The sequence below is a fragment of the Numenius arquata genome, chromosome 1, assembly GCF_964106895.1.
Source record: "Numenius arquata chromosome 1, bNumArq3.hap1.1, whole genome shotgun sequence".
NCBI lineage: Eukaryota > Metazoa > Chordata > Aves > Charadriiformes > Scolopacidae > Numenius > Numenius arquata.
Window position 1 is genome coordinate 83,664,533 of NC_133576.1, and position 13,228 is coordinate 83,677,760.

Consider the following 13,228-nt stretch of genomic DNA (forward strand, 5'->3'; position numbering starts at 1 on the left):
ATTAATAACACTAAAGAACCACTATTGATCCCAATACCAATATAAAATACACAAGGATTATGCTCAGCCAATGCTGTCAGCAGGAAGCTGTGCGCTCCCAGCAGGGACAGCAAATGTGGGACACTGCCAGCCCTGCAGCTTCAGGAGGAAGGGAAGGGCTTGGGGGTCCAGCACCGGGACAAGAAGTTCTCAGGATCACAGCCATCATAGAAGAGCAGAAAATCCTCAGCAAACTTTCTAATTTATATTGAATGTGACATTCATGGTATGAAAGAATCCTGTTGGCAGCTTGGGTCAAGTGCTCCTCCTCAGCCCTGCACCTGGCAAGACTCAAAAACACCAAGACCTTGAAACCCACATACCATAGCTGGCTATGAAGTAAATATTTTCACAATTCAGACACTAGAGTCTTCTAAAAATGCATTAGAAGAGACTTTACTAAAAAATACAATTACTGAAGGAGAAATTAATCCCGTGTCACTCAAATCAGGACATGGGGAGAATACCAAAGGTGTCCAAAGCCTCTTCTCTAGAAGTATCTTTCTTCTTTTTGGAAATACTGACATTATCTGATGGGGGTATGCTCTGCATACAGAGGTGGACAAAGACCACCAGTTCGGTGCAAATCCCGAAAGCTCAGGGCTCCCATGAGTGCTTCTCCACTGCCAAGGAAGTGCCAAAGTTGGCAAGAAACAAAGCAGCTTTCAGACAAGAAAATTGACATGTCCTGACCTTTCCTGGCAGCTGGCAACTGCCCAGGGTGGGGTTTAACATAAGAAAGTGTGAAGACAGGGTTTCTGCTCCTGAATCATTAGGAGCTGAGGATGACTCGTTTGCTGCTTCTGCTCTACAATGCCCTTGCAGCCCTCTGATGGCCCCTCAGAGGTCCTCCTCCTCTGTCCCTGCAGGTCATCCCCACATCTCCCTCTCCATCCCACACGCTTGTTTTCAGCAGGCTTCTGGCTCGGTATGCTTGTGATATATCCAAATCGGTTGGCCTGGTGGTTTTCCACATCACTTGTGACCTTGGGCTCCTTCCAAACCAGCCCCCATGCTGATGCAATGCATGTGACTTTATGACACAAACTCTTCTTGATTCTGCAGGAATTGTATTTCCTTTCTTTAAAAAAAGCATTTAAAAAAAAAAAAAAAAAGATCAGAGAAGATAGTGCGAAGAAACCGTGGAGCTTCAAGCTAGAGGTTTTAATCCTTCCTCTGTCACTAACTTGCCGTGTAAGCTCTGCCCTTGGGCACGCAACACCTCTGCGGTGCTGCTCTCCCCAGAGGAACTCGTAGATAACGGGGATTATTTGTCGGTGTAATACTCTCCCAGATGTAGGCAAGAAAAGAGGATGCAGAGGATGCGCTGGCGAAAAAAGCCCCCACCAGTCAGGCATCTGCGAGCCACACTGCTGAGATAACCACTGCCTGCCTGCACCCCAGCAGCACGGGCAGGCAGAAAGGGCACAAAATGACTATTTGGGGCTAAAGATGTGCAGCGGGGCATCCTCGGCACACTGTCCCCAGCAGGAGAAGAGTACGTGCTTCCTCATAGAGCATCTGCGTGCCTTGAACCTGGGCATTGCACTCAAGGATTTGTACTTGAACATGCAATTAAGGAAAAAAAAAAAGAAAAAAAAAATAATTATAGACTCTTTTTAATGTCTCCTCCACTTCCTTTTGAGACTCTTTTTGTTCCCCCAGGCCCCTCTTCCCAGAGCCGCGCCGCAAGAAAGGATGGCCCCGACTCGGCTCTCATTTTAAAATGCTTCTTTTTATTTCAGTGGTTGTACATTGGGTGAATGAATTTAACGTCACAACAGAAGTAAAATGGCTATTTAACAGACCACTAGTAGTTATATGCTGAAAAAGAGTCAATGGAGGGGTTTCTTTTAACTGTTACCGAAATATTCATCGTACGCGTCATCAATTATGCTGGATGAGAGAGGCAAACAAAAAGGTATTTTGGTGAGGTGCTGTATCCTTTGAAAAAAATAAACACTGAGACACCTCAAGTCACTTGAAAGTGTGTCCCAGCTGCAATATTCACTGTCTCTGTGTTGGCCCATCTCATGGTTCTTTTGGGGGGTTTTATTTGTTGCATTTTTTTTTTTAATTAAACAAAGCATTTAAAATTTAATCATTTTCATTAGACTTTTTTTTTTTAAAATATAAACAAAGTTTTGGCAAATAATATTTATACAGAAAAATAGTTTTAGATCTTCCCAAATTTTGAAATAGTCTATAAAATTACTTTATAAATAAATAAAATGCAGAATCTGTTGTACACGTATTTGCACATCTCTGTAATTGCCTCCTTACTGTTAGCATAGGTTTGTACTTGTACAGTTTTCAGGAATATTACAAAGTCATAAAGTCGGAAAGTGGATCTCTTATTAAAAATACATTTTCTCTTTTTGTCTGTCAGTTTATCTGGATGAAAGACCTGATGTATCTGAAGCTTCGTCATCCATGGGCAAAAAATAGTAGTATTGGATTAATTGTAAAAAACATAGAATAACAGTTATTTCGAAACATAAAAAGTTCACACAAAACAATGTCTTGGAGAGTTATCTACATAAAATATTTAAACAACATGGATAATTTACCATTTAGTATTGTACAATAAGCTACCCAAATGCCTAAATTAACTATTATAAAAAAATAAAAACAACTTTGACAGATATAGGCAAGTTGCAGTGTCAACTACCTAGTTATAATGACTGAGAAAGTCTACAAATATTAGTGTTTTAATAGTATATAATGGTGATACCTTAACTGCTAAAGTAACAAGTTAAGATACATTATTTTTTCACAAATTAAAACTAACGCAACGTTACAAGCACTATGTTAATTTTACAATCGAATCGTGATTATTTTTTTCTTTCGGATGATCAAATCTCCAGCTTTATATATAAATAGATAGTAATTAGACATCGGACAAACAAGATTTAGCCTGGAAAAGAATTTCCTAGACAAATAATTATATGGTTAGTGCCTTCAGTCGTCCAGAACAGGCAGTGCTGCCGAAGTTTAAAATAGTTTACAATCAATCTGAAGAGGTTAAGTTAAAATACTGCAATCACTAATAATGTCCACATAGAAAACTTATGCTGCAAACAATTATACATAATATCCACTTATAACAGCTGTCTTGTTTTTTTAAACAATAATTTAAAAACTATGTCATTTATGTGATACATGTGCAACATAGAAAAATGTGAAATATGAAATATTTGGTACAATAGTGCTTGAAACAAATCTCAAATCAAACAAATGAAATTTTAATTATACATATATAATTACCTTGTAAATCAACAAAGTATTTAAAAAAGTAAACAACATTAAAATCTGCTTCATCCATATATATGTATGTATGTATATATAATATGTATATAATTGTATTAAAGATATCTTCATACTTTTGTGACATAAAATATGTTTTTAAAGAAAAACAATTAAAAGAACTATTTTTTTCTCCACTCTAATCTGGTTACAATCGTATAATCCAATTAAAAAAAAATGCAAATACAGTAACGATTTATTAAACTGAATCTCATTCTACATTCTTAGTGTTCAGTTAATAGTCTAGATTAAAGTCACCCCTGAAGTTTCAGTGACTCAACTGAATTTTAATTAAATTAGAATATCATACAAATCTCTTCATCTACCACCTTCTTTTTCGCCTTTTCTTTTGTTAGTTTGGTCTTTTGTGTGTGTGTGTGTGTGTGTGTTTGATTTTACAGTTTTAGAAGTTACTTCTTAACAGCTTGGATCTTTTTGGTAACCTGACTATGAGTTTGAAAGATTATTCGCTTCTGGTGAGATTTGACTGTTGGCATCAGGCTCACTTTCATCAAGTCTGATGTGACAAAATTTAGGCACTTCTGCAAAGTCTCTTTTAAAAACATTATAAATATACTCGTAAAATAATATTCTCAAGACTTCGATCTTTTGGGGATTGAAGGGGGTACAACTGTGCAAAACTTACACATTTTCTTCTGCTACTCTGCTATGATTCAAATGCAACTTCTCCATACAAGTCAAACACCAACCATGTGCATCTAAAGAATTTGTGCTTCCCTTTGGACTTCTGGCTAAAAATATTCAGATTGGCAGGGTGGCGTGCAGGACACTGGGCTGCATTTCACTTCCTCTGTCTTGGAATCAACTCCCTAGGGGAGCAAAACCAAGATTTTTTTAGTTTTTTTTTTTAACCGAGAAGGAAAACCCCAATCATAGTTTGAGTGAAAATTAAACCTGCAACTGGGATAAGTTTTTAGCCAATACAACTTAATTATTGCTGAGCTCGAAAGATTCAGAGACACTGAATCTCACGAGGACCGTTTAACTGGACCGTTTCCGTTGGGTATAGTTATGGAGAAAAGACAATATTTGCAAGAATTAAACTATGCTTAGAAAAATCTTTAAAACTAAATGTTACCCTTTATGTCTTGAAACATCACAGCTGGTATCAGGTAGTTAACTATTTTAGGTTGGAGTATAGTAAGCATACCATATTTAATATTCATATATGACATAGCAGCACTAGCTTTTTCGAGTTTGTGATTTGTCCGTAAGAACAAATTCTTGACTTTTAGCATGCAGTTTGTGGCAACTCTAGAGAGGAGGAGACGGGGTAGTATGTACAGTAGCCGTGCTTGGCCGTCCGCAGGGAGGCTTCGTGACACTCCGTTCCGCTCCTGCCGGCTATTTCAGGATTATCTGTTAAGAGAAAGGAAAGCGTGATCGCCCTTTTAGGTGACACGGGAAGAGCAGTTCGCCCGGACGGATGGCACTGGACTAACTAAGCTCGGGTACAGCTCGTAGAGGACAACACCCCGTACGGGACAGCATCCCTCATGGGACAGCATCCTCTACCCTCACGCTGCCTGAGAGGTGTTTGCACTTCACAAACCTGGTCATCCTTTTCCCGCACGCATATTCCTCACTTGAGTGAGCGAGAACATGCAGAGGCGGGTGGAATTTGTTGTGTCAAAACTCTGGAGACCGTGCTGAAGCCCCAAAGGGCCTGGCCGTAGGTGGGCTGTGCACTCTCAGTGCCCCCACTGCCAGTGGAGGGGGAAGCAGCCCTGGCCTCCCGAGGAGGCTCTCAAGTGCATTGGTGCCTGGTGCGGTTCTCCAGCTCCCACCCAGCTCCCACAAGGTCAGGAATGACCAAGGGAAATGGTGGAGGCAGGGCCCCTCACCACTAGCAAGCAAAAAAATGTACTGGGCTGGATGTTTTCAAGGAGCTAAAGTGTGTTTTCAATGCCCTTTTCACAGCTGCTTATTTCCTAAAAAAAAAAAAAAAATTATCTGCAGGTCAGAAAACTTGAGAGGTTTTTACGCTTCCTTATGCCAGGGGATCCAGGGGGATGATGGTAACGCTACCTCCGTGCGCCTAGTGAGTCACTAACCTTGCTGCTTTACCTCCCCAACATCTCAAACTGAGGGCGAAGCAACTATTTTGCAGATGTAAACTCTCGCGCTTCCAATACTGCGAAGGTGAAATGCACAACGTGCCCGGCAACCGGCTCAACCTGCTCACAGCATTGGAAAACGGTCCAGATTTCCATCACCTGCTGTCGGTGAAAGTGATGTCAAAAGCCAGGGGTGTGATGGTTTTATTACATCATCGCTCATCTGTGCGCCAGACTCCTGCACGAGTCAAGGAATCGGAGCGCATCGCCTGCTCTTCCTGTTTAATTTGGCACTCGACATATTTTTAAGCTGTGTTTGTAGGTGGTAAGCAAGACAGTCATAACAGCACTTTGACCTACTTGTGTATTTCGGAGCTAGACCGCTGCTTAATGCAATATTTATTTTAAAAGGGAAAAAAAAAAAAAAAAAAAAAAAAGGTGTTTTGAAAATATCTTGAGCAACATACTACCTCTGACATACAGACTGCCAGAAAGAAACACGCTCACCTCGGCGTGGAGGGCCTTTGTTCTTGTCCCCTGCCTGGTGGTATTTGAACTTTTTAACACACCTCACAAGCACAACTGCCTTGCTCTCTGTGCACAACTACCGGCTCCCTCACCCCACCTAACTGGCCTGGCCGGCATGCCAAAAAGTCAGGTAATCTTTGATTACCGTCAGCACCGAAAAATCTGGTGACACGCCAGGCCCCATTGTAATGAACGCTGTGCAAACACCTGCTGCTCCGAAGGGCTTCACGTCTAAATACATCATACATACAACAAGGACATATATTTTTAATGAACTTCCACCCATTGTGAGCTTGTTAGCTTATCGCCTATCTTCTGTTTCCTATTGAAATAACAAAGAAATACCTTTGCTGAAATAATAAAGCCCTGCCTGCGATAGCCCTGGTCCATCCAGAGCGGGGTGATTTGACAGTATGTACAAAAAACGTAGCTGTGCTGAAAATAAGAAGCGACCAAGATTATCAGCGCTGATATTTTTAGCGTGTTACAACCCAACGTGTCAATGTAATTAATAAAGCAGCTTTAGCTATACTGGGTTAGCCATAATCACGCAAGTGTATTTAAAGGATCCTAAGGTCTGGTTTAATGGGACACAACCTGAAATCTACTCAGTATAAAAAAAAAAAAAGAGAATTTCAGGCATGGCAGCCTTTTGAGGGGATAAACTTGCATTTTCCTGTAGCTTGTTTCTCCCTTTTGTCTCTACAGGGAGACAAATCACTGCCCCTTATGTCCTGAAAGGTCAAACAGTCCCACAAGACCGGTGCTCCCAATTCCCCCAAAATGCGTGACAGAGAAGGCAGAGGGCCTCGTCTCAGAGCCCAGGTAAGGGCTTCCACCGCCCTGTCCCTATTCCTGCCATTCCTCCCCTTCTCTCGAAACTCCGGAAACGGCAAAGACAATGTTAACACTTTCCTTTTGTGCCGAACACATCCTGTTTACGTGGCTGGGGGTGCAGGAGAAGCAGCTGGAGCTCTCCCCAACATGCTTCTCCCCCTGCCAGTGCCTGGGGAGCCGGCTTGCTCCCACTACATGGTCCTTGCCGCCCCACCGCTCGTGCAGGGGATGTAACTAGGGCATGTTGCACCCCAGCTATTTCTAGTACACGTAGGAGTCCTCCTAGGAAAATGAAAAAAACCCTCAAGCTTCTCCTTCAGAACAGGCTTCTCCAGTGCAGAGAAGCAGAACTGAGGAGTTATATTATTTTTTTTTTTAACTTTAGCCACAAAGTGTAAAATGTATCCTGTAGTCTTTAATTATATGTTCACACCCTATTTCTCAAAAGATATCACAACTCTGCCATAGCTACATACACATGTATCAGCTTCTGCAACTGTGTTGTTTGGGGTTTGTGGTTTTTGGTTGTTGTTTTTTTTTTTTTTTTTCCCACTGTGTCTGACAGAGAAACATAAAATGCTAAACTACTTTACATGGAAAACACACCGTGAACCTCTTCTGTTTAATCTACAAACGAAGTAATAAGCTGTGATGGAAGACAGAGGCTATCTAAGTCTACATCGCTGCTAATTGCTCCAACCTTCCACGCTGAAAAAGGAGAAGCTGTACAGAACATACCGATGAAGGAACATCCCTGCAAACACCTATTACAGAGTCTGCACTCCCTTGTTACTTGCAAATAGGTCCAACAACCTTCATGTTCACTGCTCTTTGAAAAATTACATCTCAAATGTACATATATATGACTTACCATATTTGCAGTGGTAATTTATTGTTATACTTCACAGCAACTTGATACACCATGTTGACACTTTTACCATAGGACATACAAGCTTAAAAACCAGAAAAATAAGACTACACAATGCGTGTGCGTTGTCCCATGTACAAGGATCTACAGGTCAAGCATGGGAAAGCATTTTCTCATGCTCTGCATGGATAAGATCCACAGGTGTGGATACAGACGTGCCAGAAAACACTTTCTGCTGCTGCAGTAAGAGATCCAAGAAGAACACTATTTCTAGCATAAGCAGAATGGCCTGGCACTTACAGTCTGGGGTAGTAATGCACAGAAGATGTAACAACACCACAGGGCATTTTTTGGAGGCATTCACAGACATAGGGTACCCTCTCCTCTCCATTGCCTTATTGCTTGGAACACTGTTTGAAATGCCAGAAAGCTGGCTACCCTTTAGACTAAAATCACTAAAATTGTGCCAGTGTTAGTCATGAGACCTCACTGAAATTGCAAATACACAGAGTGAACCTAAATTTCTGCAAACTACTTTCTAACTGTCAAGACGCATTTGCTCTTCCAAATTTTCCAGCTCTTTGGAGGTGGCATTTTCAGCTCCCAAGTGCCAAGACTTTCTCTCTTCTATCAGAGCATGGCTCTTTTAGACCTTTACCTTCAGGACCTCTGAATGACCACAGTGGCGATTAAGCCCCCTGTGCATCCCTAAATTCAGCCAGGGCTGCTCCTAAGGGTGATACAGTTCTGCAGCATCATCCATAGGAATGACAACCAAGAGAGATGGTTACTGCCAATGGTTTCAGCTTCTCTCTGAACCACCAACCCATGGTATGCAGCAGACAAATCAACATCAGCTTGGGATCTCCTCAGACCCAGCAAAGGCAGCTGCGACTGGTTATTGTCTCAAGACTTCAGAAGTAAAATTGAGACTCTCTTAAATCGAGGTGGAAATTTCACCTTTGTGAACTCTTTTCTGACACCCAGGTTACTATGCGCACTGCTTTCCTTGATACAGCCCACGGAATTAACCAAAGTACCTAGAATCACGACTGGGTACTACGCATTTCAAGAACACTGTTTGGCTTGAGATTTTCTGTTTTGAATCTAAAACTCACAAAGCTTCTTTATTCTGTGTTAAATTCTGTTTCCAGTCCCAGATTTGTTATACAATGATGACTACAGAAAACTTACCATTCTACATGAATTCCGTGTACGTGAACTCTTGTTCAACTAAAGACCTGTCACAGTGGATCAGCTGGAAAACGTGACTTTGCATCTACCTCTGAGATGTTTCTCTTTCACAAGTTTTTAAATTATTTCTCCAAATTACACTTACTCTATAAGTGTTAATACATTTTAAGGGGGCATTAAAATCATATTTGACCTCCACATTGTGAAGGACTTACCACTCCAAGAACAAACTCATGCATAGTAAATATTTTAGACTGCTCAGCCTTTCGTTTTAAGAGCAATGTAATAATAGGAGTTTTTTGTAGACAAAATTCATCTCAGATGATTTCAGACACGTATGCCTCAGCTGGTCACCCTGTTTTATATCTTCCTAGCCTACCTCAGGCAACTTAGTTTAGCATGAGACAGATTATCAACTCATGACACTTTTTTCCCCTCCACCAAATGTAAGAGTCTATGGCAAACAGTTCACATGCAGGTATTTAAGGCACCTGCGTCAGTGCAGATGAATCCTACCACACTGACATTTTCTATTTTCACGTTTTTTCACGAGTAGCGGACTGGTCATATATATCTAGGGTATACATTAAAAACGACAGATATTTTCAGACAGCCAACTCATATCAGGCTGTCTCATAACTTCTCCCGCTTTCTAAAAATAAAACTAACACCAACTATTTCTTCCCTTTGACATGAAACCCAAGACTATTTATATTTCTCCATGCCTTTGGGAAATGCCTCCATCTCTTTATTTTTCATTTTCTCTCAGAATGCTCTTTTGTGGCATACACCTTGTTCTTTTTCTTCAAAATAAATCAGTCCTTTTTTTTTTTAATCAGAAGTGGAAAAGGATGAGTAAATATTCAGACATTTACTGAGAGTAATCACTATCTTATCAATTACGCTTGGTCTTACTTAATTTTTACTTAACGTTACAGATGAACTTGCAACCCTTCTTCAGGTTTTGGGCATCTATTACTGGTATTGGCATCATATTGGTAGGAGTGGGATGGATTGCAGTTCCCCTTCCCCAGCAACTCTAGTTTAAAGCCCTCTTCACAGGCTTCGCAAGCCTGTGACCAAGATGCTCTTCCCTTGTCTAACAGGTGGACCCCACCAGGCCCTAGTAGACCAGGTTTCTCAAAGCGAGTCCCATGGTCTAAGCAACCAAACCCCTGGCTGTGGCACCAGTCCTGTTGCCATTTCTTGATTTGCCAGATTCAATTGGCCCTATCAACCCCCTTCCCTTTGTCTGGGAGGACTGATGAAAAAACTACCTGCACGCAAGTCCCTGACTGCTGCTCCCAGGGCTCTAATAATCTTTCTTGATAGTCTTCAGGCTGCTCCCAGCTGCATCACTGGTACCCACGTGAAACAGCAGCAGCAGATAATAGTCAGAGGACTGCACGAGGACGTGTAGTCTCTCGGTGACTGTTTCTCCATGGCTTCAGCAGCAGCACCTCCATGGAGCACCAACCCGAGCTATCCAACCTCCCACCCCAAGACTCCCACTGACACTCCCCCAAGGGATGGGATTTGCCCCTGTCCTCAACCGGCTAACAGCTGAGCAAGCTCCAACTCTCGCTTGCATTAAAAGCAGCCTTCTTGCTCCCAACACTCAGGGTGGAAAGGTGTTGGGGTACACACACCTCACCTCTCCCACCTTACCTGTTGTCCTGCACCCTTTCCTGGTCCTGACACTAGCTGTAATCCCCTGCTGGAAGTCTCCACCTGACCCACTGTCGGCGCTACATCGCAAGCCTTGTCACTGCCACAAGAGCCTCCCTTCCTTGTCTCGACTGAGTAACATTTGCACATGCGGGCACCCATCTAACCTCAGGCCTGCCTCACTCATTTGTCCTCTTCCACTTTCAAAATTCATGGTCACCAGTTTGTACCCCTGTAAAATTAGTGTCAAACTAGCATCTTTCTACAGGGATGTCACCTGCAAACACTGAAAAGAAAAAAAAAAAAACATGAATAAATGTATCCCCAGCCAAAACCTAAAGGAACTACTAATAGGGCTGGAGGGACCTGCTGAAACCAATTTGTTACCCCTGCTATCACTGCTAATCACTTCATCACTTTTCATAAACATACTGAGCTCCACCTTGCATCACTGGCTTCTTTCCTTTGCTACTCCTCCTCTCTTGATGGCCAGAAACCTCATTCTCATTTCCACCATATTATGATTTCATATATATGTGCTTCATTTTTCTCACTAACTGTGGAACTCTCTTCAATTCAGGAGTGAAGGAGGCTTTTTATTTTACTGCTTCTCCATTAATCCAATGTATCCCCAATATATTTGTCGACTTTGTTCATCAATAAGGTGACCTCCAATTTGCATATAAAGGGTGAAATGTCTACGGCACAGATGATCTCCTTGGTTGCCTGCCCATACAGTGACTAATATTGGGGGCATCAGGTGTTTTCTGAGGGGTGGAGGTCCTATTTGCTTGGCTTTCTCACAGCCCATCCCCTGATATGGTAATTCCGGTGCCCTGCTCCATCTTTTCTTTTCTTCCCTAAATCTAAGTGTCCCCAGTTCTGCCTGTCCCATATGTTGATGTTATGCCTCTGGAAATGGCTGAGAGTAAGATGTCCATGCTGAAGTGGACACATCTGCTAGCACATTTTCATTGCATCAGGCACAAGCTGTTGGCTATCAGGGTGTCATGAAGCTGACAAAGACGTTGTCTGAATCCAGCTCTTCATGATGATCTAAAGAAAAGATCAAGGCAACTATGGGATCCCAAAGGGCTCAAGGGTTCAACAGCATCATTCTTCTTGTTTAATATTTACAACGTCCTGAAAGAGAGTCCAAAGCCACTTGTGCTGCCAACTCCATAGCATGCTTATGAGCTTCAATAGGTATTTACTCAAGTAATAATGTAAAATATTTAAGTTCAACTTAATAGGTGTTTACTCACTCCAAAGCAACAGGACTAGTTTTAAAAATGAAAGCAATCTGCCTTTATTTATTCTTCTTTAAAGTAATAAATAATGCAGTACTAAAAATGGATCATAACATACTCTATTGTACCAAAATCTATTTTTGACTAATCGCACAGGCAGCAGACAGACTACATAGAAATGAGAAAACCACTGCGGTAATATTTTAGGAGTTCCTGTACAGTGACTGTTTTGAATAGCCACTCAATTTTACCTTTCAGCAGGTGTGAGCTACTGCAATCATCTGTGTTTTTCGCTTCTTACTTTCAAGTAATTTTCCTTCTCCTCTTGAATTTTAGAAACTGCCAGAACAGGCTTACACAGAGAAACTGAGAGCACAAAGGAGGAAAAGGCCAAGCACAAGTTGTGCATTACCTGTGAAAGTGCCCATATTCCTACTGTAGGGGTGTTACTTCTCTAAACTTCCATTTTCTTAGGTGTCCTTAACCTAGCTTCCCCCCCGCCCCAACAAAACCAGCTTTATATTTTCCTCTTACACGTCATGCATGCCCAAATCACGCAAAATAAGACTGTCACTACACCTACATCTCTGTAGGTGAACACGGCCACGGCACACAGAGCAGGGCTAGCACTTCTTCAAGTTCCCCATCAGTAACCACTGCTCTTGAACAGCCCTCCCCACCACAAAACCTGGTACTCCAGTTCAGACTCCCTTCCAAGCAAGAGACGGTCCACTGCAACATCCAGAACTTAACTCAAACACAGAAAGGTACCAAATTTATGTTCATCAAGGTTACTCATCAGACAGCATGTTTATAACACTTGTGTTAGATTTATAAAACTCTCTATAACTAGTCTGAGGAAATCCTATGTTCCTGACTTTTGACCGCTTACCGCTTCCTTAATTTTCTTCGTATCTGAATACTCTCACATAAACAGACATACATATTATTATATTATTATATATTAATATTGTATTATTATACTATTACGTGTCTCCCTCTGTACTAGGCACTGGTGAGGCCGCACCTTGAGTACTGTGTTCAGTTTTGGGCTCCTCTCTACAAGAAAGACATCAAGGTGCTGGAGCATGTCCAGAGAAGGGCAATGAAGCTGGTGAGGGGTCTGGAGAGTAAGTCTTATGAGGAGAGGCTGAGGGACCTGGGTGTTGTTCAGCCTGGAGAAAAGGAGGCTGAGGGGAGACCTTCTCGCTCTCTACAACTACCTGAAAGGAGGTTGTAGAGAGGTGGGGATCGGTCTCTTCTCCCAAGTCACAGGTGATAGGACAAGAGGAAATGGCCTCAAGTTGTACCAGGGGAGGTTCAGATTGGATATTAGGAAACATTTCTTCACTGAAAGGGTTGTCAAGCATTGCAACAGGCTGTCCAGGGAAGCGGTTGAGTCACCATCCCTGGAGGTATTTAAAAGACATGTAGATGTGGCGCTGAGCGACATGGTTTAG

The 13,228-nt window shown here is 42.0% G+C and overlaps 1 protein-coding gene across 13 annotated transcripts in view; it reads right to left on the reverse strand.

Moving 5' to 3' along the window:
- Positions 1-1,762: 1,762 nt before the first annotated feature.
- The window catches only part of MBNL2 (muscleblind like splicing regulator 2), a 116,531-nt gene continuing 105,065 nt past the window's right edge, over positions 1,763-13,228 (reverse strand). For 9 of the 13 annotated variants that reach the window (XM_074145742.1, XM_074145733.1, XM_074145726.1 and 6 more), the window contains one exon: positions 4,598-4,725. In XM_074145742.1, the coding sequence (XP_074001843.1) occupies positions 4,598-4,725 (128 nt within the window). Of the gene's footprint in view, positions 4,726-13,228 lie in introns of all 13 variants that reach the window. The other 4 variants (XM_074145686.1, XM_074145709.1, XM_074145750.1 and 1 more) reach the window with 2 other exon arrangements.